Here is a 26,875-nt window from a genome sequence, read left to right on the forward strand (position 1 = left end):
TGTGAAAGCAGGAACAAGGCAAAGGAATGCAGTCAGGACACCCGGGCTAGGACACAGCGACCTCCTCTGAACACCTAATGCTCTCAGCTGCAGCTCACAGTTCTTTGTCCCATGCTGAAACCTGCCATGCAACTCTATAGCCCTACCCACTTCTGTTTGGAGCAGAGCACAGTCTGGGAAGAGCAAGTTACGGAGCTGTAATGGGAACACTGGGAGAAGAAACTCATTGCAAAGGCCCACCAGGCCTTTCCGGTGAATGAAGGCTGGAAACAGGATTTCATTACTGCAATAACATTTACATTCCAAGCCAGTTCCAAACCTCTGTGTCCAAAGTGGTGCTGGTTACCACTGTAGGAAGCCAGGCTTCACAGCTAGATGTTTATTATATATACATAACCTGGGGGGACAAGAGAGCTCTTCCCACTGTCTGTTTTTGTCAGGTGATTGTCCATGCTGCTCAGTCAGGCTGCAACATCACTCCTCCCATGGACTCATGTCTGTGTCAATGGCCACACAGTTATAGGCCGCATAGCGTAACTTCTCTTCACATACCTTGGCTCTAGAGAGGGAAGAAGGGGGGAGGGGGAAGACAAGGAGTTGCCATTTCTGCATCTGCCAGCTGAGATGACAAGATGCAGGCTATGCTTCAAAAAGTGCTCACAAAAAAATAACAGTCACATGATGCGGTTGGAGAAATAAAAGCACAGCAAAGTAATGGGGCTATGTGGGTCAGCATTGAGGCTAGGAGAGCTCAGACATAGAATCCCCCCGTTGCAGAGAAGCTATGACACTTACGTGGCATAGTTGGGCAGGAAGAGGGTACTGGAGCAGGTGGAGGACTCTGGCAATGCATCTGTTGTCTCAGAGCTTGGGAAAAGATGATAAACTGGTTAGAATCAGCAAACCAACAAGGAAAGTAAGAAGAGCAGACCACAGATCCCTTGGATCTGTTAGCCTTGCAGTCTGTGAAACAGACTCACCCTAGTTTGTCTGGATAGATATAGATCCGTGCTGGGAGGCGGCTTCTGCCGGTAACGAACCGGAGGAAGCGGCTGCGATCCTCTGTGAAGGGAGAACAAAGGTATCAACAGATCCCAGGGCAACATGAGATCAAGCACAGACACTTCCAGGTATCTCCTTTAGCCCAGCAGCTTGCTCTGCTTGGCTCCCATCTGTTCCCCAGGCAGCAACAAGGGTGGTTTCAATCTCTCCATTCCCAGCCAGTACTCAGGGGTTGTCACGGCATGAGGAGACGTGCTGTGGCAGAGCAAATCACTCACCATTGGTGAAGTTGTTGAGTGCTTCCCAGAAGTACTGAACACGGGTGTCCAGTGGCTCAAAGTCCTCAAACCGAGCTGCCAGAAGATACAGAAAAGAAGTTTTAGAGATCTCAGCTCCTCGTGGACAAATTAGAGCATGGCAACTTGTGCATAGCCATGGGCCCTCCCTGATCCTGTTAGCACTCAGCTAAGGGCAAAAAGTGAACAGGCCCACACCGTCACCATAATAAAGGCTAATACATGTCTCCCATACACCCCTTGTCTCAGCATGGAAGGAAGACAGTCATTCAGGGAAAGAGCCTTCAGCAGAGGGCCTTCACTTACTGAGTTTCTTCAGGGCATCAACTGTGACTTCAGGGTCTCCACAGACTTTCTTTTCCAACTCCTGCCAAGTGAGGAGGTCAAGAACAGCTTGGGGTACCACCTTCAACAGCCCAGCTTGCATAGCCATGATCTGAAAAGGAGGCAAGGCAGGTGAGCAGTGTGTCTTGCCTACTTTCCTGGCTCAGGGCTGAGTCTGAGGACTACTGAACTGAAGCCAAGTGACCACTCAGCAAATGCTCCATAGGACCTGCAGCAGGGAATGGGATCCCAGAGAAATGCATTCCAGTTCATTCAGGAAGCCTGTATTGGAGCTGAGAATGAAATTCTGTCTCTCATGCTGCTATATGCCACCCTAAAGGACTGCCCACTATTGCACTAACAAGCACAGGGACATTAACTACTACACACACTTAAGTAAGCCTCTGGAAATTCAATGTCCACTGACACTATGGGAGAGCATTACCTGCTCCTTGCTCTCCTCCAGTCGAGCTTTCTGTACCAGACGGATGAACTCTTTACGGTCCTCATAGCGGACTACGGTGTTGCTGCCGTTGGGAATCAGCTCCACCATGCGTTGGTCACTCAGCACTGTTGTGTAGGTCAGTTCGTTCCCAAATTTGAACTCAAAGGTGTCTTTGTCCATCACTTCCATCACCTCCAGGAGTTTCACCTGTCCAGATGAGTGCTTGTTAGAGACATGCCCAGTGCCCGGTCCTTCATCTCCTACTTTCCTAGACAGGGGCTAGAGTGACTGAGACAACAGCGCAGCATGGGATATGCTGCCCTACAGCTGCACTTACTGTTTATCAGTCCTTGGGGCATTGTGTGCTGAAAGCAAGTCAGCATTGCTATGTCTGCATCAGCTCTGAGGTGTATTAAATGCTAATAATGCCCTCTCTGTCAGTATAGACATCATAGACTTGCAGAGCACCACAAGGGAATAGCGTAGGCAGAGCCTCCCAGTCCCTCTCACCAGCACTGAGTCCACAGCAGCAAAGTCTTTGCTCCAGCTGACCTCCTCCCCTGTTAATTGTTTCCACACAAAGCCAGGAAGAGCCAGGACCTGAAGGAGAAGAGCAGCTCTGCTGAGTTTGTGAGAAAGGAGATAGTCCCAAGGATAGAAATGGGGTTCAACGACAGTGGAGGCTCCACCAGTCTCCCTGTCTGCATGCAGGGCTCATCAGGTACCCCGGCCTAAACAGAACTGAGCAGAGACCAGATACCCTCCCCCAGGTTCACAGCAGCATCGCCCAAAATTCAGGCTGTGAGCTCTCAGCCCCAAACCCTGACAAACGCCTTTTCTCCCAATGCATGATCACAAGACCTCCCCATGTTTCTGTTGGATACGTGGCACAAGAGGACTAACAATTCCCTTTGTGGCAAACCCCCACACAGAGACGGGGTTGAAAACTCACCAGAAACTCCTTGCCCCTCAGAGCTGCTCCCATGATCTGCCCGATCCACTCATACTTTGGGAAGTCTTTACAGGAGGGGTTGGGGACATACATGTCCCTGGCTTCTCCGGTGCTGTTACCCTAAAAGAATAAGAGTCAACACTCAGCCCAGCATGAAGCACTACAAGCAGCTCTTGCAGTGACTCTGGGAATTCTCCACAATGGAAGAGGGCTAAACCCCACAACCTCCGAAGCAATGTTCCTAGTGAGGCACTTAGCAACACATGTTACAACCAGATGTCACAAAGTAACATATTCGGTCCTTCATGGTGAATGAGACAGGGCTTTGAACTAGTGAAGATAGGTACATCTCAGGCATGAAGGGGGACATGAACAGTTTTGCTTTGCCAGGCACAATAGTGTGCACTAAGAACTTTCTGCCTCAAGTACCCCAATCCACAGCACCTGGTTAGATGTGCGCACAAAGAAGGGCAGGGGCACAGGAGTGTCTGCTGAGCTGGGACACAGCTCCTCCGACATGTCTGCCAGGCTGTCCCGAAAACCTCCACCTGCAATCCCAGAAGAATGGCATTTTTAGTGACAGAAACTCCTCGTGTGCTGACTCTCAGGAGCACAGAAACAAGATTTGGGATTTTGTCCCAACACAGTCCAGAGCTGAATAGCAGGCTCCTGTCACAGCCCTAAGGCATCAGAGGAAATAAGACGGCAGAAGCAACACTGCTGCCTGGCCCACGTAGAACAGCCAGAGGGAACACTGCCACTGTCAAAACTGCTGCTAGTGACTAATGGAGGTCTGACAGCAGCGTCAGAATGCAACACTCCTTACCCACAACGCTGCAGAAAGTGGCAGGACAAGGTGACCTGCCTTTCCTTTCTTCTCCAGCAGCAATACCACTGGGAGCAAATGAGAAACCCTGCAGCAACAGGGTTACACCATCAACCTGCAATTCTGCCCCCTTTGCCCACACAGCCCCTACCTTGGTCAATGATGCCCTCTGCGATGAATTTGCACTCCCACCACTGGTCGTAACGCAGCGGCCACCTGTGGAGAACCAGGAACTGCCTGAATTGCTGTAGGTGCTCAGTGCGCCCAAATCCAAGGAGAGACTGAGGAGGCGCAGAGAGAGCAGGGAGGCCAGAGGCCTAGTGCATAGCAGCCTGGCTTAAGACAAGACCTCAATCTCAAGTCAGCTACAGTCTCAGAATGGAGGAAACAGGCCCTCATCCCACGTCTGACCTAGCAAAGCCTTTCCAGAGGGCAGACAGGTGCTTGCCAAATACCCTGCTGTGAAAGAGGGCATAGCTCCCAGCACTGCATGATCCCCTCCCTACACCCAATGCTGCTTACCTATAATCTAGAGGCTTTTCAAACTTGTCAGAGGGTTTCAGGCCTTCATACACCTGCAACAAGTAGAGATCAAAGCTGGTATCCCCTCTCCAGAAGAAATGGTGCCAAGTGAAGACTGGAAATTGGAAGGAATCTCGTTTGTCTCAAACCCTTAAATACTGACTGAAGCTGACCCCTAAATGGTCTACAGCCCTTCACTTCTGAAAACACAACATAATTACAGTATTTTACACCACTTGCAGCTTCCTAGCTTCAGAGGTACGCTGAATGCAGATGAAAACTTGTTTCAGTCTAAGCTGTTTGTGCACACATTGAGCAATAGATCTTTTGGAAACAGAGGGAGAATGACAATAGGAATATTAGAATTGCTGTAATGCCGTAGGACTGTGTGCAGCTGCGTTATTGTTGTCACAGAAGAAGTCTCTGCTGTCCTTTCAGTGTAATAAGATCGTTATGCTCTGCATTACCAACATGTCAACAACAAAGCCTAATACAGAACAAAGACATCAGCTCTGATATTCAGATGTTCCTGGATAAAAGATCACCAGCACATGTAATTGTAGAGCCTACGAGTCATGTAAAGAAACCCTGAAGTCACCAGGTAACTCTAGCTCCCAAGCTCTTCCCTCCACCCACCTCCCTCTGGTTCACTTTGGTTTTAGGATGCTCCACTCTCCTCAAAGCAGTGGGGGGTCCTCTCCAGGAGGAGAAATACCTGAGTGAAGACGGCATTCTTGCAGCTGGGATCCAAGGCAGGGTTGTCTCGGTGCTCCATAGCCAGGCGTCGGTTAATATAGAGCCGTGGCATGAAGTTGGGCTTGCTTGTCTCTGAGTCCTTCAGACACTGTGTAATGAGAGCTGTGCGCCTCTTGGACAGCAACAAGAACTGCTTGATATGCTGCCAACAGGTAAGTTCAAAATGTCAGAAGTGCCCAGCGCCCAAAGCACATTACCTGCTTCCTAGGTCTTTCCCCTTCCCAGACCCACAACCGCCCACACACAGCCACATTCTCCTCAACAGTATTTTCTCTATCTGATCTTCTGTCTCCAAAGACTTTCCTTTCTGGCTTAACAGACAGACCGAGCCCAATTCTCCCTCCATCAGCAGTCATCTGATACTCACTCTTTAACGTTGCTTGGACTCTCCTTCACTCTCACCAGAACAAGAGCCTTACTATTCCTCCTACTTGTAATGAAACCAAGCTCCGCTAGACAAACAAGAATCCTTAAATGCTCTGGGTTTTAGGCTAAGCTGGCACAGGGATTACAGTGTTCTCTAGCAGTAGGCCTGGAAGCACACAGAGTTAGACTACCCTAGGAATGCCCAGCACATTCTGGGAGAGGTTGTGAGGAAAACAGACAACTGGAAGGATAATTGAGCCTTACGAGAAAGGCGCAAATCAAAAGCCAGAAAGTAGTTACTGGTAAGAAGCCCTGCCATTTGGACACAGCCAGTTCAAAACTGCTGGCAGCAAGTGCAGGAACAGAGTGTGCTGGGCTGTGACCTCAGAGGGGATGTATGCCCAGCTCACACACCCAGTGCAGCTACAGTCTGAGTCCTTTTGTGGGTGATGTTCTCTCACCCCCAGAGCCTTGGTTTCATTCTTCTTGTTACTGCACAGCTACAACATTTCCACATCAGTGTTCTAGCAGGAAAATAGTCTCAAAACAATATCGCCTTTCACAGCTTTAATGAAAGGAGCTCAGCCAGGTATTTCCCTTGAGCTGCTTTAAAAGCAACAAGCACTGACTGTCTCCCTTGCCACAGCCCAAGTGCAATCACTCTGCCTCACTGAGGCCCTACAAGACACAGAGGAAATCACTCACCTTGAGTTTGCTGAATGTGCCAACAGTGTGGTCCCAGGCTGGCACCAAGTGATGCAAGACACTATCCAGGAGCTTGATGAACCTAAATCCCAAAGAAGAAGGTACTGCAACACCCTGAAGGGAAAGGGATCTGAATAAGCCTATTCCAGGCCAGGCACTCCAGACACAAACAGAAAAGTAGCAGCTGACCCAAACACAAGCCGGTGTGATTTTTTTTAAATCACAGAGCCTGTAGCACTAAAGGCCCATTGCAGCAACTACGCACCCCTTGCAAGGGACTCTGTGTGCACGTGCCCCCCTACCCCCCTTCAACACAGATAAGCTGCACCTGCAACACACAAAATGTTGAACTTGAACAGCAAGATTCTTCTTAAAGATGTATGAAAGCTACCTAAGAAAACCTCTGCTATTTTCTCCAAGGCCCAGGTTGCCCATCCCAGGTGGTGTCACAGAGCTTTAGAGCTCCCAGCCATTACTTGGACTGCAGAGGGCACCAATCCCTGCAGATAGCACCACCCCACTGCACACCCCCTGCACTCCCATACAGTACCTCTGAATGAGCACTGCCCTCCGGTACAGCAGGTCGGGGTCTGTCCCTTCCAGGCGGGGGTAGCGTACTAAATTGGCCAGCTGGAACATGTCAGCACTGAGCCCCAAGTCCCTCTGTCGGGAGGATTTGATTTTGATGCCACGAAGGCGAACATCAATCCCATCATCTGCCAAAGGAAGACCACAGATAATACATTAAGCCCACGAGAAAGTAAGCCTTCCAGCTGCAGCAGGTCAGAACCATCACCAAGTAAGAGCACGAAAAACATGATCAGCTTCACCAGCTTTGGGGCTGAGTACTGAAAGTCTGAAAGACCTTTGTGCAGAAATGAGGAATTTAAAGAAGAAGGGGGAAAAAGACCAACAAAATCAGACACAAGGAAAAGAAAAACAGGCTGAAAGCACAAGGCTTGCAAATCCTCAAGTTGCCCTGGAGTACCTGGCCAAGAAGTACAAGCTGCAGGAATAAACTCAATGTACAGTATCTCACAGGTGCATTATAGATGTGGCCATAACTCCTAGCCCTACCTCTGCACTCCACAATCCGGATCTCGATGACAGGCAGGTGTGTTGTCATGTCCTCAAGGACGCACACATCCCCAATGTAACTCCTGCAAGCACAGCACAGACAGAGGCTGCAGAGCTGTTCACTTGCCCAACCTGTCAAAATTCACTCGGCTGCTTGTAAGGAAAAAGTTGCATCCTTCAGAATGGGAGGCTGCAGGAGGAACCCAGACCCAGTTGCCTGCCTCCATCAGTACCACAGAGCTCACACGAATATCCAAACCTCCTGTAACCTCAGGTCTAGGCAATGTCTTGTTCAATAAGACAATACAGCCTTCTGAATTAACCCAGCCATGCTAATTGTTAACCATCAGCAAGTCCTCCCATCTGAAAGGCCAGGACTGCAGGAGCTGGGAATGGGGTTTCAAAGTGTTAGATCGGAGAGATGGAAAACTCCTCTCCCAAGGCCCTGAACCACTAAAGTGAGGCTGGAGTTGATGTGACGACCTATAATTGAGGTGCCCAGCACCTCAAGTCCTCAGAAGGGCCACACTACACTTCCCATCTCCATCCACTCACTCATCAATGCCAACATCGTTCAGTTTCTTCAGGTTGTCCCCCTCACCCCCGTACACGGCGACACGCTTGGGCATGAAGTTCTCATCAGTAGTATCAACAGTCAGCAGAAGCTTCCTGCAAAAGGAAGCAAGAAATGAAGAGACAGCTCTACTTTTGAACAGCTACCACTGCTCCTCCCTCAAAGCCCGGCCACACTTGTACCAAGCACATACAGACAGTGCTGAGACCCCCAGGTACCTGGGACAACATTGGCTAAGAGCTGCTCAAGCCCAAAGCCAGAGCAGGGGACAAGGTGCAGGGAGGGCACAGCAACCTAAGGCTACGACAGACTCATGCACAGAGCAGGGGCTGCAGTGCCCACCCCAGCAGTGAATCAGCACACAGGGGAGAGATGCCTCACTTGACAATGGTGCCTTTCTTCATGTTGAGCCGCACCCAGTGCTGGCCCTGGGACCCATCACTCTCCCAGTACGTGTCAGCATGGCTGTCCGTCAGACACGACACATTGAAGTCTTCCTGGAAAAGGGCAATGAATGAAGGGAAAGTCAGAGAGGTCCAGGATTACTTCTCCTTAGTGGCTACTTTTGTCAGGAATCATAGAACCAGAGGGTATCAAATTGGCCCGTTCCCATTTGCTGGCCTCTGGGTAAACATAGAGAATACAGCACAGGGCGCTGGAACAGGCCTGCTAAGGCACTATGATATTACATGCACTGCAAGAGAGTATGAAACTCTCCCTAAAATTCAGCTTAGTAGCTAGCATTAGAATTTACTTCTTACATCACAGCTTGCACAGTTCATCCAGGGGCTGCATTACACAATGCTCTGCATGACACTCCCCTCCAAGACTGCACCTTACCCCCCACATCCACATAACACAGACCAAACCATCCCAGAGCAGGGCAGCACACCCAACCCGCACACTTCCCAGCCCTATGGCACAGCAGGGTTGATCAAGCCTTGTCCCTTTACCCCACACACTACTCACCGTGTAGGATGAGACATCAATACTGTCCACATACTGCTTGACGCTGCCCAAGTTCTCATCCTCCTTACCAATATGATCATACAAGAAATGCACCAGGTCTTCATCGCATTCATAAGTCCATGTTGGAGGCACAAACCTACCAGGATAAAGAGGTTAACGGTATTAGAGATCCAGGGACAGCAAGGCTTCACTGACCCCTGCCAGGTGAATGGGTCAGGAAACGTAGATCAAGTCTGCCTTGATCTTCACCTTGTTTTCTGATTCATGCTGGCTTATTTAGAACAAAACTTCACTGAGCAGAGCTCAGCTTCCCCACTTCCTGCCTTGCTCCACACCCCAATTTACAAGAGATGGCTGTCTGAGCAGCAAGGGAGAGACAGCAGCTTGCACCCACCCACAGCTGAAGTGTGCACACACCATGAAACAGGCTCCTACCGAAGTTTCTCTACTGCAGCTTCATCCTGGTCCATAGGCTTGGGTTTTGCTCCCAGGCGCAGGGAGTAAGTCAGATCCACCACTTGCTCCCACCTGAAACAAGATGGAGTAAGAGAATCCCAGGGGAAAAACACAGGTACTCGGGAAGTAGCTGGAAGGGGAAGATTCAGGTTTAAAGCCACACCGCATTTCATCCTCCATCATATCCTTATCACATGCCTTTTCTGTTCAGACAGTCTTTACTTCTTCCAGTCAATAGCCCCAGCTGCATCGGTGATAGTGACCAAGCAAAACTAAGCAATTCCACATCTGGGTTCCTTACTGTGTCACTTTTATATAAGAAACGGCCAAGCAGGCTGGGACTTTTCAGTCCAGGACAGAAAGGACTGAGGGAAAAGACACCAAAATCTCAAGCATCATAACATGAGCAGATGAGAACTTCAGTGCTCTCGTACACGTAAGGAAACGAGACATCAAGTAAAGACAGCAGGCTCAGACTACAAACAACCTCAAGGCTCTAAAACAGAAATCTCAGGTTTAAAGCTTCTCCAGCTTCTCACTGTGGGCATCAAAACCTTGATTTCTTTTCTAAGTCAGACTCTGGAGACAGATTTTGAGGTTTCCTGCATGTTGCACCTTTCCCAGTTACAGGGAAGGCAAGATGCTGGACACATGCTTGTAAAGCAGCTTAGGAAATGTATCACTTTCCACAACCTACGTGGAAGGAATGTGAGCCACAACCCCATACCTGATCACAGGTTTGTAATCAACCCCAAACAACTGCTGCTGCCTCTGGATCCTCTCTGTGGACTCAACTGGGACCAGCCTGTCCCCTCCTTCTGCATGCTTGCACACCAGGACCCAGCCTTCCTCCAGATCACAACCACTCTTGTATTCTTCCAGCTGCTCCTGTGGGGGAAAATACATCCTGTAAAGACCCCCCTGGACCTCTACAACTCCTTGAAAGGAGGCTGCAGCAAAGTGAAGGTTGGCCTCTTTGGCTGGGTAACAGCAACAGGATGAGAGGCAGTGGCCTCGAGTGGCCCCAGGGAAAGTTCAGGCTGGATATTAAGAACAATTTCTGCTCCTAAGGAGCGGTGCTGCAGTGGCACTGCTGCCCAGGCAGGTAGTGGGGTCACCACGCCTGCAGGTGCTCCACAACAGTGGGAACGTGGCACTGAGAGATGGGCTCACTGGGCACGGTGGGGTGGGGGTAGGATCGGAGAGATCTTTTCCATCCCTAACGACGCTACGATTCCGCAGACACACTCAGCCTCGCACGAAGGGCCCCTGGCCTCACGTCGCCGTCAAGGCCCGAGCCAAGGAGCGCCAGAGGCACGGGGCGGCGACCAGGTGGCGACGGGACGCGGCCAGAGGGCGGCAGGGGGCGGCGAGGCGATGACAGGGGCCGGCGGGGCGGCCCTCCACCCAGGGGCCGGGGAACAGGCCCCTCCGCGGTCACCGCAGGCCCCGAGCCGGCCCCCCCCCCCCGCCCCGCGGTAGGCCCGGACCCTCGGGATGCGGCGCGGGGGGGCGTTACCTTGCTGAGCTTCACCCACAGCCCCGCGCTGTTGCAGTACTCCTCGCCCGTAGCGCGGAGGCAGCCGCCCTTCCGCACCTCGATGGTGGCCCGCGCCGCCCGCTTGGAGCCCCGCGCCGGCCCGGGGCTGTCCCAGACGCTGAACAGGCTGCGGGACGAGGCGGCGGCCGAGGGGTCCTTGCAGATCTTGTACTGCACCTCGCGGGGCACGTAGCACAGCGCGGCGGGCAGCGGCCTGGAGCGGCGGAAGCATTCGCTGCACTGCAGCAGGAACCGCAGCCGGCCCAGCACCTGGTGCGGAGCCTCTCCGCCCGCCCGCATCGCGCTCCGCACCGCACGGTTCCCGCACCGGCGTCGCGGGGGGGAGGGAAGGGGAGCGTCGGTGCTCCCGGCTTTACGGCAAACCCCGCCCGCCGCCGAGGCAAGATGGCGGCGCCCGCAGGCAAGATGGCGGCGCCCATGAACCGTACGGAGAAGCGGGGAGCAAAGCAAGATGGCGGCGTGCGGGGAGGCGAGGGCGGGGCAAGATGGCGGCGCCCGTTCGGCGCACGGAGGGGAGGGGTCACGGTAAGATGGCGGCGGTCGCGGGGCGGGGCGAGGCGGGGACGAGGGCGGGGCGGGAAGCGACGCGGGATGGCGGGCAGCGAGCGGCTCGTGTAAGTCACCGGGCGCGGGGTTACCGCGGCGTGCCGGCGCGCGGGGATCGGGCCGCTGTCACCGGAGCGGCCCCGGGGCTCCTCGCGGTCAGCGGAGCGCCGCACCGGGATCCCGCGCTGGGACGGGACGGGCGGCGCCGGGATCGTGCGCTGCGCTCAGCCGGGACCCCAGCGCCAAGCTGTGCTGCCGTGCCGCTGTGCTGCTGGGCTGCGGGCACGGGGCGGGCCCTGGGGGCGCAGAGCACAGCGCTGCTGCGGAACCGGCCCGCTGCGGAGCTCTGGGGGTCCGTCCCCACGCTGCCCCCATCACGGCACACACGTGCGCCCCCCAACCGGGAGCGGTGACACGCCGTGAAGAGGCTGGGGACGCGCGCAGCTCTGTAGGAGCAGATAGAGCCCCCGGCCTCCCCTGCGGGAGCGGCTGCTGCCAGCGATAATGTAATCTCTCCGAGCGCCGGGCATCGCCTGTCCCCAACAAGAGGGGACATCGCCCTGCTGCCCCGGAAGGGGCCCGGCTCGGAGCGGACCCATCCCTGCAGCCACCGGCCTAAGAGCCGCCGGCCCTGCCCCATTGCCCTCCATGGTGACCAGCCCTGTTTGCTGTCCCTCCCGCAGCCCCAAGGGCTTCCCCAAGCTGAAGAATGACACGTTCCTGCGTGCGGCACGCGGCGAGGAGACCGAGCACACCCCGGTGTGGTGCATGCGGCAGGCGGGGCGCTACCTGCCTGGTGAGTCGGGGGTGGCACACGGGGCTGGGGCGCTGGGGGCAATGGAAGCCAGCACAGCCTTGACACCACGGCCGGTTCCTTGCAGAGTTTCGGGAGACCCGGGCCGCTCAGGATTTCTTTGACACTTGCCGGAGTCCCAAGTTGTGCTGCGAGCTGACGCTGCAGGTGATTGTCCTCTGTGGGGGCTGCGTCCCATTTCCCCTCTTGGAATAGAGGTGGCAGGAAACTTTCGGTCTGTCCCTTCCCCTCAGACGACTCACTAAGTTGTGCAGCCCAAAACATGGCTCAGGGTCCCTGAGTTCATCCACAAAGTGACCCCCCAGCATCAGACAGGGCCCTCCCCACCCACTGCACCCCACGTGCGTGTCCCAGCCCTCATAGGGAGAGCGACCCACGCTCCATTTTTCTCTCCGCTATCCGCAGCCACTCAGACGATTCCCTCTGGATGCTGCTATCATTTTCTCTGACATCTTGGTGGTGCCCCAGGTGAGTCACAGTCAGTGGTGGGGAGCAATGACTGGGCACGGGGCTGGATCCAGAACTGCCGCATTCCTGCCTCTTCCATTCTCCCCTGTCTCCAGGCACTGGGCATGGAGGTTGTCATGGTCCCCGGCAAAGGACCCACATTTCCAGAGCCCCTGAAGGAGGTGGAGGATCTGCTGAAACTACGGCAGAAGGTGGACGTGACTGCAGAACTGGGTTACGTCTTCCAGGCTGTGACACTGACACGGCACAGCCTGGAGGGCAAGGTGCCCCTCATCGGCTTCTCCGGGGCACCTGTAAGTGATACGGGTCTGCAAAATGGGTTTTCCCGCTCTTCCCTCTGGAGTAGTGCTGGTCTTGGCACCTCCAGAGCTGCAGGGACCAGCATGTACCCGACCTATATAGGCAGAGAACAAGTAGAGCTGCTGCACCTGCACACAAGTCTGTCTTCAGCACTGATCCCACAACCATCCCCTCACATGTTTTCCATCTCACCCCGCTCCTCTCCTTGCAGTGGACGCTTATGTCCTACATGGTTGAAGGGGGTGGCTCCACTACGATGGCAAAGGCCAAGAGCTGGCTGTACCGTCACCCTGAAGCAAGCCACCGACTGCTGAGGCTGCTGACTGATGTTGTCACTGACTACCTCGTGGGGCAGGTGGCTGCTGGAGCGCAGGTGTGTCCTGGGGCACGGGGACAGGTCCTAGCAGGAGGGCAGGGACTGGGGACAAGAAGCAGAGGGATCCAGCTTGTGAGATGAGGGACTGAGGCGCTGCACTGCATAGTACCTGCAGCTCACCTAGCCCTTTGTATCCAACAGGCGCTCCAGCTGTTTGAGTCTCATGCAGGGCATTTAGGCCCAGAACAGTTTCAGGAGTTTGCCCTGCCATACATCCGAGACATCGCCCGTGACGTTAAGAGCAAGCTGAAAGCAGAGGCACTGCCACTGGTGCCCATGGTAAGTGGGCAAGCTGCCTGGGATGTCCCTGTTCCCTGGGAGCACATGGAGGGTTATGGCTGAGAGGCTGGGACAGGGTACAAAGGGCTGCTAGCAGGATAGCAGTGTGAGTGTCTGTATCTGTATCTCTCATTGTCCCTGGCACTCTGTCTCCTGGAGTTACTGCCCATTTCCTCCTTCCCCAGATTGTCTTTGCGAAGGACGCACACTACGCACTGCGTGATTTGGCACAAGCTGGCTACGAGGTTGTTGGTCTTGACTGGACCATCCAGCCCCAGGAAGCTCGGTAAGAGTCCGGCACAGCACTTTTATCCTGACCCTTCCTTTGTCTGGCTGCCCTGCTGCATTGCAGGCCTGAAATTTTCTGGTGCAGAGGAGGGGATAGTCAGGCCCCAGTGCTTTGTGAAGCTCACAGCAGCCAGGAGCTGCACTAGGGGTCCTGCAGCTGCTCCTGATCTCTGCACCACACACAGAAACTCACCAGTTTCCTCCCTGCTCCAGTGCACAGGTAGGGAAAGGGGTCACCCTGCAAGGAAACCTGGATCCCTGCGCTCTCTATGCACCCAAGGTGAGCCACGGGCCTCCTGCCTCCATGTCCCCACTTGTGACCCTGGCTCATTTTCCAGGCTGATTGGTGGCCGGGACTGGTGGGGATGGGAACCTTGATGAGTTTGATACATAGTTTCCTGTGACGTCTACAGGAGAAGATCGGGGAGCTGGTGAAGAAAATGCTGGAGAGCTTTGGGACCCAACGCTACATCGCCAACCTGGGCCACGGCCTCTACCCAGACATGGACCCCGAGCACGTGGGTGCCTTTGTGGAGGCTGTGCACGCTCATTCCCGCCATATCAATAAACATGGCTGAGCCTGGAGACAGGACTTCAGGTTGGGCACAACTACCCTGAATATGTTTTGGTCAAAGGGTAGCTTGCTCCAGGTTGGGATGCAGCATTAAACTAGCACCTTCTTCACAGCACCTGCGTGGCTCTAGCTGGGGGTGGGGAATTGGCCCTAGTAAAGATGAGCATGTGAGGTCAAGGACACCCTGATCCCCATCCTGTGGGGGGGGGGACGGGGACGGGACATGACACTGATTGGGAAGTAGAGACACCAGGGAAGCAGGGTTGCTGTTCCTTTGCAGTCTGTGCATTGTTGTGCCATGTCCCTGAAAGAGGGCATGTGAGCAGAGTGCAGTGGGCATCTGGCACTCAGGATGCACTCAGCCCTGCCAGGGAAGAAAAGGTGCCTAAAGCTGGCACCTTCATGGGGAGCTCGGGGCTCACATCCCACTGCCACTCTAGGCACGGCACAAACACTGCCAAAGCCCTTGACAACCAATGCCACAGCCCTGCTCAGGTGGAAATGGGCAGCACGACCCTGATCCAGGATGGTCCAGGATCCCTGATCCTGACTCCTGATCACCTTTTTGGGGTACTGGGTACCCCAGGGATGTGCCACGCTTGCATTGCACGCAACATGGGGCTGTCTGGAGATCCCTCTGGCTTCAGGGAAACACGGTACACACACGTGATAATGTTCATCCCTTTTATTATTAAACATCAGATGAAGAGGTCGCACACACACATACACACACGCACACAAACAAAACAAAACAAAAAAAGAAAGAGAAACAGACTGGTTGAAGAATGCTATTTCGGTGGCGACAGATACTGAGTACAATTGGTTTCCTGGCCGGAGCGCAGACAAAAGTCACTTTCCAAAAATCAAAGTCAAACCAGACAGCAGATAACTAGCCCACGTTCCTAACTACAAGTCACTGTCCAGACTGGCCCTGGCCCCCCCAGCCCTCCCAACCCGTCGGAAATATAATGAAGCAAAACCTCAGAGCTGCTGGCCGGGGGCCGAAGGCTCCATTGCGGGCTCGGGGCGAGCATCCATCCCTGCCTTCCCAGTGGGATGGGATCGGAGAGTCCAGCCGCCCCCAGGCAGCCCCATTCCCCCCCCAGGACGAAGGCATGCACGCACCCACGCACCTCACACTCACACGTGGGCGCCCGTGGGGCAAAGGCGAAGAGCTGGGTGATGTCCAATGGGTGCCTGCGTCGCTCCCGCGCCGTCCTCCACCACTCGGGTGCTGGAGCCCATGCGCATCCCAGCAGAGTCCTTCATCCTTTCCTTCGCCGTCCTCAAGCGCTACGCTGCCGCTCCTCCCTCTCTCCGTCCTTCCATCCCTCTGTCTGTCCTTCCATCCTGGTGCTCCCAGCTGAGGGCGGACATCTGCCTCCCCCCACACCCTTCTTGCTGCCGACGATGCCGTGGAAACCTGAGAATGTTTGCGTGCCTCCTCCTCTTTTTTGTCTGTGGTCGTGGTGGGTTTTTGTTTGTTTGTCTTTAAATAATAGTTATAATAATAATAATAATAGCAATAATAAAAATAATCCCCCCAGCCCATGACAATTTCAAGTATCCCCCAAATAAAAGACAGAATTATAAATAATTATAACTTTACAATTTAATAATTGACACATATACTATAGTATTTACAGTATCATAAATGCTTTTTTTTTCCTTTTTTTCTTTTTTTTTTCTTTTTTTTCCTTGTTTTTTTTTTTTTCTTTTTTTTGTGTGTGTGTGTGTTACTTTTTAGTAAGCAATCCCTGAGAACAGTTACTTTAACTTGTTGTTTTTTTTTTATTATTGAAGGATCTTCACAAATAGAGGAGTTTGCATGTCTGGGGCGGGCGGGAGAAGCGCTCTGCAAAGCCATCGCTTTTGGTGACGCATGAGGTTCTAGTGTTGCGGGTTCCTTTGCTCCTTTCTCTCTTTCGTTTGCTTTCCTTCTTTCTTTTCCTTTCATTGTTTTTTATTCCTTTTTCCCCCAACGTGGTTTTAAAACATTTTTGCACTTTGCGACCCTTCCGATCCCTCCAGCGACCGCTTCCTTCAGGAAAGAGGTATTAAGATTTCCAGGTTAGCTTTTGGTATTGGCAAGGGAGGGGCAGGGGCTGAGCAAACCATCCTTTTTTTTTCCCCGTGGTTGCCTTTTGGTTTGTGCCCAAGGAATCTCTGGATCCTCTCAGCGTGTGAAATGGTTAAATCCGAGAAAGAAAATAACATTAAAAACAAAAAATCAAATCAAATAAAAAAACAAAAACAGAAACAGAAGAACGGAACGGAGCAGCCTCTGCCGATGGGGGGGAAGGTCTTTTCTCTGCTCTCCTTCCTTCTTCTCTCCCGAGTCCCCGTGCTGCGGCCGGACCCTGCCCAAACCGTCGGCTCACCCAAACCGCTCTCGCACCAGCAGCATCAGTTTTTTCTTGCCTTTGTAGATTTGTTTGAGATTGTCAATGAACTGGGCGAACTGTATGTGCCCGTCCTGCGCCAGGAGGAAGGTCTCCCTGGCCTTGCTGAGGAACTCGATGAACTCCCCGTAATGCCGCGGGCTGATGTGGGTGAGCCGCGAGTGGGTGGTGTTGATGTAGGCGCTTATCGTGGCGTCCAGCAGCTGCCGCAGGGGTGCTTTGTCGGTGGACATCAGCTTCCCCGAGTTCCTGCGGCCGGGGATGCCGGCCAGCCCTGGGGCCGTCATGGTGCAGCGGCGGAGGATGTCCGACAGCACCGTGGCACAGTGCACGCTCTTCACCACCAGTGGGATGATGGCCGCCAGCTCGTTTTTGCCCAAGGAGTGGCTCAAGGCGCAGGCCCAGAGCACGTCGTTGATGGCCGGGTGCGTGTCCTGGTTGTAGGCCAGGTTGAGGTGCGTCATGGCCAGCGAGGCCAGCTTGAAGGCCCGCAGCGGGTAGCCCCGGTGCTCCATGTAGCGGGCAATGGTGAAGAGCTGCGTGTAGGTCATGCCGGTGGAGGCGGCATCGATGACGATCTGGTAGGCGGTCTCGAAGGCAATGTGGTCCTTCTCGCAGAGGGTGAGGGCGGACAGGGCGCAGTTCTGCGGGTCCTTCATGGCACACTGCAGGGCCAGGGTGCGGGCGCAGCTGGCCAGCTCCTCCCGCTGCGGGTAGTCCAGGCTCAGGCGCAGGATGGTGTTGTGGGACATCACCGTGGCTGCCACGATGCTGGTGGCTTCCGTGGGGGTGAACAGCGAGTACCAGCTCTGCAGGATGCTCACCAGAGCCCTCACTCCTGCAAGAGACACGGGGGTCAGGAGAGCTCAGAAACTCAAGCCCAGGGCCACAAGTGGCTTTAGGGATCCCTATGCCCGTTCTTCTTTCACCACATGTGGGCCAGGCACTCACCCACTTCGGTAGCGCACGTCACCAGCCACCTCACCATCTCCCGCCGCCGCCAGTTGAGGGTGGACAGGGTCATGCGCATCACCTGCGGGGCAAACACAGGGTTGACCCTCCACTCTATGGGCATCCGCTGAGGACGCCCAACGCCATGGTGCTCCCCCAAATTCTCCACAACCCTGCTCACTGTCGACTCCCTGTGAGGCTTTCAGGTGCTGCCTCACCCAAAACTTTCCCCAAACCTCAGCAGAGGCTGAGCTCTACCTCTCTAGGCCATGCAACGATCAATGTACCCCTTCCATGAGAACCCTGTGTGCCATGGGGGACCACATGCTTGATGGAAGACCATCATCAGGGTTAGTAGGGCAGAAGGGCCACCAGCATCCCCCGTGCTATCCTATACCTGGAGCCCCAGCTCCAGCGCTACATTGAGGAGTGTTGTGTCTGAGTTGCTGTCGGCTGGTGTGGCAATCTTGAACGCGTCCTGGGCCAGCTTGAAGATCAAGGAGGAGGAGTGGATGTTCTTCTGGATGGCTTCCAGCACCGTGCGCAGACGCAGCATGTCCCCTGGATGCAGGCAAAGATGATCAGATGGCTCAGCCTCCCCCCAGTAACATCCAGCTTTACTGTATCATCCAGGATGTGCTGCCTATCCATGCCTTCACTGGCCATATCATCACAATGCTTCCCTGCAAACCACCCCTGCATAGGTTCCTGACTTGACCCCAAGCCTGATCCCCCAGCTCAGAGCCTTGTGGGGGACATCAACCCCTGTAGGACACACAGGGTGGGGACAGAGGCCTCTGATGTCAGCACAGACCAGAGATGCTGACATGCCCCATCACCCTGTCTCGCTCCAGATTCGTGTTTCTACACTCCCATAGTCACCAATGGAGCAGATGAACCTCATGCAAAGAAAACTGAAAAAAAAAAACCCACACAGCAGTGTGAAAACCCTAGAGCTGCACCTGGGTACACACAGACATCTCAGATGACTAATAGCTAAATATATCGTCTGCCACCCACAGCAGCCGCTTGCACCACCACCAGCATCCAAATCTCCCAAAAATGGCTAGCGGGGGCGTGGGTGAGAAACGCTGTGAGGACACAGGATCGCATTGGGACATGCTGCGGCGGGGGAACACCCAGGGAAAGACACAGAGGGAGAAACAGATGTAATCCACCAGATCTACAGCCCAGCATAAAGCTCTCATCCCCACAAGGGGCTTGAAACTAAGGGTAAGCCACCTCCATCCAGGTACCTGCAAGGAGGGGAGTGACGCTATCAGCCCTGGAAGAGCAGAGAGGTGGAGGAGGGCAGGATGGAGACAGTCATACAAAGGGTTGGGTTAGAAGAGACCGTAAAGCCCATCCATTCCTACCCCTGCTCTGGGCTGGCTGCCCCCCATCAGCTCAGGCTGTCCAGGTCCCATCGAATCTGGCCTTGGGCACCTCCAGGGATGGGGCAAGGAGGTTCTATGCTGCTGTCTGCCAGTACGTGAGCAAAGGGAAACTTGCCTCCAGTAGAATCCTTTCTGTGCAGCTACATCTCATCACCCACATCCTAGAGGACTCGAAAGGGCTTCCCACTTCTGGAGGGGCTGCTGGGTGCTCCCCACACCAAGTGCTCCAGCACTCTTAGATCCCCTCCCTGTCACTCCTGCAATATTGTTCCTCACCAAATCCCTCCCCAGCCCTTGGGCAGCTACCCCTCCATCACCCCTGGTTCCACACCAACCTTTGGCTGCCGTGAGCATGGTGGATGCCAGCTCACACTGCTGTGACTCCAGGTGCCCCAGGGTGAACCAACGCGGGTACCTGCTGGGGACCACTGACACCAGGTGGTGGGGGTGAGTCACATCACCAGACGGTGCTGTGGTTTCCAGCACTGGCAACCTGAAGGACAAACAGAGGGGACAATGTCAGACCAGCCCCAGGATGTGGTGATGGGGAGCGAGGCAGGGGCTGTATCCTGCAGTGCCTCTGAAAGCCTCCTGCTGCCACGCACGTGCGGGGGCTGCTGGGTTGTGTGCACGCCACATGGGCACGGGGATCAATCTCAAATCTACTTGAAAGGAGGAGAATGATCTGTGAAGTGATTTATAAACTTGGAAGGAAAAACACAAGCATCAGGGGAAGGAAAAAAACAACACATAGGCAAGGAAAAAAAGAAAAAGAGAAAGCCCTCCTCCCTCTGTGCTCCTTTCATGTCAAAGCGCCCAACAGCACTCCTGGCTGCATCATCTGGTTCTCCTTAAGATGCCCGGTTATGATCAGAAGCAGCAGTACATTTCCCCAGGGCCTCTGCAGTGGTTTTTGGTTACCTGCCTGAGTGGTGATATTCCAAAGCCTGAAAATCTCAGGAAGCCAAGGAAAAGAGCAGGAGCCCTGCTTCACTTGCTGTGGTGGCAGAGCCATGTCAGCCCTTCCACACTCTCATTTCCTGACCTGAGCGTCACCAATCCTAGGGCTCACAGGAAGGAAACGTCCCCATGGATAAAGGGAGCATCAGACACCTCTGTTTTCCCCAGAACAACAATCAGAACAAGTCCTGCACCAACCTCATGGCCCGCAAAGCCAGCTTGTACGCCAGGTCGGCATCGTGGGGCAGCAGAGCAGAGAACAGGTATTTGGCAAAGGTGTGCATAGGGACGCTCTCACGATGGATCACTTCTCCCAAGCCGCTGAAAGGGCCACCTAGAAGCAAAGTGCACTGGCCATCATTATCACAAATGCATCACTAGCTTTGGGGTAGGCAGACACTCATGCTACCCCATGATATCCAAAGATATCTTTGCTACCCCAAAGAGAAGCCCTCACCTTCCAGCAGCAGGATGCACTGCTTCCTCAGGGTCTGTACCAGCACTGGGTCCAGCTCCAGGTCCTGCAGACGGGCTATGATCTGCTCCTCATTGCGGCACACTTTGTCCTGGGCATAGAGGCCTTCGGGCATCACTCTCTGCTGGCCCATCCCCATCAGGGCCACCTCCAAGGCCAGGGACAGGTAGGACTCGCCACTGTCTTGGCTGCCAGTTGTGACGGGCACATGTTGGTAGACAGGGGGTTTGGTGTCCCCGGTGTCTGGAAGAAGGGGGAGAGGTACAAAAGAGTTAGAGATGCCTCTCTAGGTGGGAGAACCAGGGCTGAGAAAAAAACCTTTCCAATTCAGAAGCAAGACCCAACGCTTCCTTTGCTGACTGCCTTTGGTTACCCAAAGATGAGGGAGATGTGAGGTTTCACCCTTCTCCTTCCTCTCAACTGTGAGACACAGGAGCCCTGAGACACATGCAAGAGGACACGCAGCTGATAACAGAGCCTTCCTTCCCACAGATGGGCACATCTTGGCCCAGCTCTGCCAAGCAGCTGCCCTGCTCTGCTGCAAACCCAAGGGCAGAGGAAAGGAAGTGTGGAGCTCAGGAGCCCTGAGGCCAAGCACTGCACCGAGGACCAGCTGGAGCTGCCTGGCAGAGTGAGGGAGCACTCAGTACCTGAGATTTCAAGGCAGTTTTCCTCTTCTAATCTACAAGCTTCGGTCAGTGTGAGAAAGAGGCAGCCGATGGGGTTCAGAGGGTGGCCTACCCAGCCCTCCAGGTTGGTAATGGTGGTTGCACCTCGCTGCAGCAGCTCTGCAAAAGAAGAGGAGAAAAAAAACAAAAGGAAATTAATAGTGAGGAATTCATGATGGATTTTCCACCCAGAGAGGTCTCCAAGACCAGAGGCTTTTTCTGAATGATTTGGAAGGCACGCTCTCAAGCTGGCTGAGCTAGCAAGGCTCAGAGGAGCTACCGACCACTGTCAGCACTGCAGCAACCAGCCCCAGCTCTCTGCCAACTGCAATTGCAAAATGAGTGACACTTGTTTGGTCTCCTGGTTCACGTTACTCAGCGAACGCAGTGTGGAGGTAGCACAGCAGCCAGCTCCTGCAGCGCTGCGGGCAAGCAGCATCACCTGCTATCACCCGTGCGATCCATGCACGCAATCAGAGAGCAGGAACAGCTTGTGTCCCCGGGCATCTCTGCGTCCTTAATGTATGGGTACAGCAGCAGTTTAGCTCAAGCAACTGAACGTGCCAGTTTGTCCTTTTGGGGGCACATAGTCCCAAACAGCGCTGCCCCACCTCTGAGCTCTGAGAGTCTTCCCCGCCACCTGGGACACCCCGGCCAGCCCTTGCGGGCCCTTTCTCCAGCCCTTCTGCTCCTACCTTTCTTCTGATGCTTGTAAATTTCCAGCTGCCTCTGCTGTTGCAGTCGCAGGGTGTTGATGATGGCAACAGTTAAGCGCAGAGCCTCCCGGGGATAGCCATGGGAGCGCAGGGCATCCACCCGAGCACAGGCTGTTGGGACGTGCTCTGCAAGGCAAAGGCAGACACAGGGCGGGCTGAACCAAGGGAGAGCAGAAACACAGGGGATGATGGGGAAGAAAACCTGACAGCACCAGGCTTCAGGGCATCTTCTTCTACTCGTCTCCCCCAAGCCCCAGCTGCAAGCCTGTATGTCCTCACTCTCCCACTGCACCTGGCTGGGATGCCTACTGGGAATACTCATGGGACTTCTCCCCACATTCAGCCCGCAGCAGTCCCTAAATCTTGGTCCCTACAAGCCTTGCAGTGGCAGAGTGCGTTCAGCTCTGTGCTGATGACACTGGCAGATTTGGGATGACATTCTGAACTGCTTCTGTGACAGCTGCATGGAGTGAGCTCCACAGAGACCTCATCTCTTCCACAGCCCTCCTACCTGGTGTTTTATTATTAGGAACAGTTGCGTGAAACCCCCAAGACTCAAAGTTGCTTAGAAATTCATCTGCTCCTGCTGCTCATTGCTCACCTGAAATCACAAGCAACTGTGGAGAGGATTATGACCGAGTGAGAAATTAGCAGGAGCAGATGACACGACATGCCGCATAACAAGCGGCAAAAATCCCATTTCCTTGCAGAATGTCCTACCAAGGGGAAAAAAAAACAACCAAAAAAGGCAAGCGCAGAAGATCTAAAGTTATGGCAGAAGGATCATTTCTATTCCTGGAAGAGATCAGAGAGCTTTGGAAATGCAGACAGCCACCTCCACAAATGAGGTTTCCACATCCCAGAGGTCACTAGCAAGGAACATGAGGAAGAGCTTTAAGAACAAACACATCTATAAGAGAGCTTCTTGTTGTTCACTCCTTTTGTTTGCTAAATGGTGATTCTCAGTGAATTAATCATGCAAGCTGCTGACAAACCTTGCTCCTGTCCCAGCACCAAGGATGTAAAGACAAAATCAAGGTGACTGCATCAACCAGCTGTGCCAAAAGGCTCACCAGAGTCTGTGCCATGACAATGAAGGTGTGTTCATCATATCTACCCTAGACCCAGTCCACAGGAGCACCAGCCCCATGCCACCACCTACAGCTGCTATGGGAAAGCCAGCCCAGGGTACCAGTGTCCTCTCCTGTTCTACCTATGCCAGCAAAGGAGAGAGCAGTGGCGGGCTCTGGCCTTCAATATCTGTACATTCCACTCCCTTGCTGTGGGGATGAGGGGGGATCTACACTCCCAGAAATGCAAGGGCTCACATCTATTCTGGGGTCAGTCTGAGTGGTGACAGTCACCAGGACCCCATATACCTCCTGTCTCACCTACTCTCATCCCAGGACACTTTGTTACTGAGGTTTTAAAGTTTAGGCTATCGAGGTATTTTCAATTTACAACGTTGAACCTCACAAGGATGTAGGGTAGCAGAACTCCTTTGATGCTTCAGGTGGTTCTTCTCCATGACCAAACCAACCCACCCGTGCAGGCCACGCTGGAGCTGCTGTTTGGATGCTTACCGAGCCACAGCGGCTGCCCCTGGGAGTTGAAGAGCAGACTCTCACCCTCCCGCTGGTAGGCAGGGGACACATAGAAGTCACTGCTGATGATGCGCTGCAGGTGGCTGTCCTGCCAGTGCAGGTCACAGCCCTCGATGGCACGGGTGAACACGGTCCGTCTGGGCCTGGCCAGTGAGTCTGCAAAGAGAAAAACTGTCAGAGCCTCGGGGCAGCAGTGGGACCCTCCTGCACCTTATGGAACCACAGAATCATTAAGGTTGGAAGGAAAAAGAGGGCATCCATTGTCTTGAACCTCACTGCTTCCCTGCAGCGACGGCTGTGCCCCTTCACACAGCTGCTCTGCAACCAAAATGTCATTTTCAAAGCTACCGAATGCTTGTATGCAACCCAAAACAACAAAGCTCGTTACGTATTAATGCATAAATGATGCATGCTGTGTATTAATGGAGAAAAAAAAACACAAAACCAAAACAGCCTGCTTGCTAGACCTATGCCCATCCATGTGGCCCCTCTCTACACAGAGGTTTGCCCGTACAACAGGGCTGAGGCTTGCAGCAAATCCAGCTGCTGCTCATTGCTCTCTGATGTATCTAGCAATTGCATGGTCTGGCTCTTCTAGCTGACATTTCTGCTGGGCTATTGTTCTCCTGTTGGGCTATTGTTTCTCGCAGACAGCGGGAGCAGGTAGCGCTCGCTTCCCGTCTGGGAGCTGCAGGGCAGGAGGAGGTTTTCACCCCATCCAGACAGAGCAGCCGGGCGCTTTGTTGGGCTGTCTGCAGCCCTCCTGCTATCGCCCAGCCACGCTGGAACAGGAGGGCAAAAAGCAGCCGTGCGTTGCAAAACAGGGAGCCTCGTTCGCAGCGCAACGCAGAACGTGAGGTCCTGCAGATCGACGCGTCGGGGAGGGGAAAACAAAGGGCTCAGCGCCGAGCCAGGAGGTTGGGTAAACACGCATTGGAAGCGATGGCAACAAGCAATTAGCCTGAATGCTGCAGGCACCCCGAGGTGGATAGAAATTAAACAGGTGTTTGTGCGTACGGCACCGACCCTCCGCCAGGTTGAGTTGGGCAGGAAGGATTTCGGCAATCAGCCGTTGCCCGACAGTAACAAAGGAGGCTGGCAGCAATTCAGTGCACTATTTGCATACCCATAACCACCAGCCCTGGGATACCTCCCAGCTCTGTTTTCATCCCAGGCTCTTTGGAAACACCGTGGGCACGTCCCAGAACGTGACCTGCCCCAAAGAGCGGCGGGGCTGGGAGCACCGGGCAGCCCTGGCCACGCAGACCTGGAGTGAGGTCAGCTGTAAGGCGAGCTGCTCCCAGCCTGCGATGTGCACATGGGATGCCCGGCGTGCGGCCAGGGACAGCAGCGTGGTGCAGTTTGCTCTGTGGCGACATTGTAACACACCCACAGCCAGTTCTCATGCAGCAGATGGAGGCACTGCGAGAGCAGTGAGTTTCAATTAAGGTCTATCTTGGGCCAAAGGAAGGGGGTCTGCTCCACCTCTCTCCTCACTTTCATAGAATCAGAGTCCTAGTTGGAAAAGACCACCTAGTCCAACTGCCAGCCCATTGCCACCATACCCACTAACCACGTCCCTCAGTGCTACTTTCACCTTTTAGAACAGGCTTCAGAGTTCAGCTCTGCACCAATTCAGGCAGTACCAGTAACCAGGAAAACCCAGGCTGCCAATCTGCTCAGGGCTGACACCACCACCAGAACCAGGAGCCACACGTGTGCCCTCAAATCAGCCCCAGAATGGAGCCCGGCTGATGACCCCATAGCTCACCAGAGCCTTGTGTTGTGCTGGGATTTGCTTTGGGGGGAGGGGGGTGTATTTTTCAAAGCGTTCATCACCATCCAACTGTCCCCAGGGTGAGATTCCCATTGACGTCAGTGGGAGCAGCTCTGAGCCAGCACTCGGTGCCTGCTCAGCCCATGTGCCAGCACCCAGCAGCACACTGAGTTGGGTCTGTATGAGCACAGCGCCGAGCCGTCCTCCTCCTCCAAGCAGCACCATGCAGAACCTCCAACACAAACCCAACCCTCTCAAACCAAACAATCCCTCCCTTACAAAAAGGCACGCTTTTTGGCATAATCCCGATCTCACCTTGGCTGTGGCTGGAGCTCTGTGTGAGCGCATTGGTGATGTTGGGAAGCTCGTTGCCATAATTGCCATCTTCAAGGGGACACACATCCATCTCGCCCCACTTGCGCAGCTGCCGGAGCCAGGAGGATTTCTCTTCCAGCTTGCAGTGAGGGTTCAGCACGACGCACACCCAGAGTGCCCCTAAAGAAAGCCGAGAGGTGAGGGATGTGCTGTGCTCCCCAGCACTGCCCGGCCGCTGCCTTCCCACCGCCTGCAATGTTTCCTCAGCATCCATAAACTCACGGCAGCACAATGCACAGACCCAGGAGGGGGATTTAGACAGCTTTCAAATAAAAGTAAAACTCCTCTGTAATGAAGCTAAATTATAATCTCATGAGATGGGGGACAGTGGGGAGGAGGGAAGAGGAGACCGGCTGTGTATGAATTTGTGAGTGCTTCTGTCTGCCAGGACAAATCTACTGTTTGAACTACACATCAAAGCGTGCTTAAAAACATCCTGGCAAGCTGCAGAGTCTGTATCTCCAAAGACTAACCTGATTTTGATCCTACCCACGTTCCCAGCGCTTTAAAGCCCGCTCAGAATGCTATTTCATCTGCCATTGTTCTTCGGGCCATTTGCATTCAACTATTTATAAAGGAGATTTGGTGTATTTTCTTCCTTTCTCTCTCTCTTTTTTTCTCTCTCTTTTTTTTTAATCCCCAACAGCCCCCAGACCGCAGCAGAGGAACCCAGAGCTCAGTGTGATGCCTGGCAGCCAGAGCTCTCCTTGGCACAAGCAGAGGTGCCCACTGGCAGATCCACTACAGCACCACCAGGCTTTGGCCGTGGCAATGCCCTGTCCTCTGCTCTGGGCCACACAGAGCTCTGGTACATAAGCAGTGGTACAACATCTCAGACAGTTGTCTCTCAGCCTGTTTCTCAGCCTGAGGAGGCAGTGAGGTTTGGTGATGGGGCCTGGTGACCCTGCTCTGCCATAGCCAAGAATACGATGCACCCACTGAGTTCTGGCTCCCATTGCTCCACTAAGATGCGATCCTATAGGGATCCTCATGTCTTCACAGGCTATTCTTGGGAACTCTCCAAGGCATCCTTTGGCTGCCAAAATAGCGTGCCCCCAGGCTCTCCTATAGAAG

General features: G+C 54.0%; 3 protein-coding genes across 3 annotated transcripts in view; 1 reads left to right on the plus strand and 2 right to left on the minus strand.

Moving 5' to 3' along the window:
* Positions 1–342: 342 nt before the first annotated feature.
* On the minus strand, positions 343–11,248 carry LOC140255741 (E3 ubiquitin-protein ligase HECTD3-like). The gene is made up of 21 exons (XM_072343561.1): positions 10,790–11,248; positions 9,998–10,158; positions 9,250–9,342; positions 8,815–8,950; positions 8,227–8,342; positions 7,827–7,940; positions 7,272–7,354; positions 6,745–6,910; positions 6,195–6,276; positions 5,083–5,265; positions 4,368–4,420; positions 3,997–4,061; positions 3,464–3,567; positions 3,020–3,139; positions 2,578–2,667; positions 2,068–2,274; positions 1,605–1,734; positions 1,281–1,355; positions 981–1,062; positions 796–867; positions 343–559 (listed from the first exon to the last, which is right to left on the minus strand). Exons 1-21 carry the CDS (start codon positions 11,108–11,110, stop codon positions 475–477), a joined length of 2,538 nt encoding a protein of 845 aa, XP_072199662.1. The 5' UTR covers positions 11,111–11,248; the 3' UTR covers positions 343–474.
* UROD (uroporphyrinogen decarboxylase) lies at positions 11,148–16,071 on the plus strand. Its single transcript, XM_072343562.1, is given in 11 exon segments — positions 11,148–11,340; positions 11,343–11,445; positions 12,061–12,173; positions 12,259–12,338; positions 12,597–12,659; positions 12,755–12,952; positions 13,171–13,332; positions 13,477–13,614; positions 13,800–13,900; positions 14,116–14,182; positions 14,316–16,071. Coding segments are annotated over 11 exon segments (1,248 nt in total). The 5' UTR covers positions 11,148–11,282; the 3' UTR covers positions 14,481–16,071.
* Positions 16,072–16,198: 127 nt separating this feature from the next.
* ZSWIM5 (zinc finger SWIM-type containing 5) overlaps positions 16,199–26,875 on the minus strand; it is an 80,916-nt gene continuing 70,239 nt past the window's right edge. The window contains exons 5-14 of the mRNA XM_072343560.1: positions 25,742–25,921; positions 23,629–23,805; positions 22,025–22,171; positions 21,312–21,449; positions 20,644–20,904; positions 20,385–20,520; positions 19,562–19,719; positions 18,227–18,390; positions 17,830–17,911; positions 16,199–17,716 (exon numbers count right to left, since the gene is read on the minus strand). Coding sequence (XP_072199661.1) covers positions 16,854–17,716; positions 17,830–17,911; positions 18,227–18,390; positions 19,562–19,719; positions 20,385–20,520; positions 20,644–20,904; positions 21,312–21,449; positions 22,025–22,171; positions 23,629–23,805; positions 25,742–25,921 — 2,306 coding nt within the window. The 3' untranslated portion in view covers positions 16,199–16,853. The remainder of the gene's footprint in view (positions 17,717–17,829; positions 17,912–18,226; positions 18,391–19,561; positions 19,720–20,384; positions 20,521–20,643; positions 20,905–21,311; positions 21,450–22,024; positions 22,172–23,628; positions 23,806–25,741; positions 25,922–26,875) is intronic.

Source organism: Excalfactoria chinensis, chromosome 8 (genome assembly GCF_039878825.1).
Source record: "Excalfactoria chinensis isolate bCotChi1 chromosome 8, bCotChi1.hap2, whole genome shotgun sequence".
In the NCBI taxonomy this organism is placed as follows: Eukaryota; Metazoa; Chordata; class Aves; order Galliformes; family Phasianidae; genus Excalfactoria; species Excalfactoria chinensis.

What these genes read in the sequence shown, in the direction of transcription:
- LOC140255741 (XM_072343561.1), bottom strand. Translation starts at nt 11,110, where the DNA reads ATGCGGGCGGGCGGAGAGGCTCCGCACCAGGTGCTGGGCCGGCTGCGG. An exon ending in AAGAAAGGCACCATTGTCAA is followed by an intron (nt 7,941 to 8,226) that starts GTGAGGCATCTC and finishes TTCCTTTTGCAG; the next exon opens with GAAGCTTCTGCTGACTGTTG. An exon ending in AGGGCAGTGCTCATTCAGAG is followed by an intron (nt 6,277 to 6,744) that starts GTACTGTATGGG and finishes TTTGGGATTTAG; the next exon opens with GTTCATCAAGCTCCTGGATA.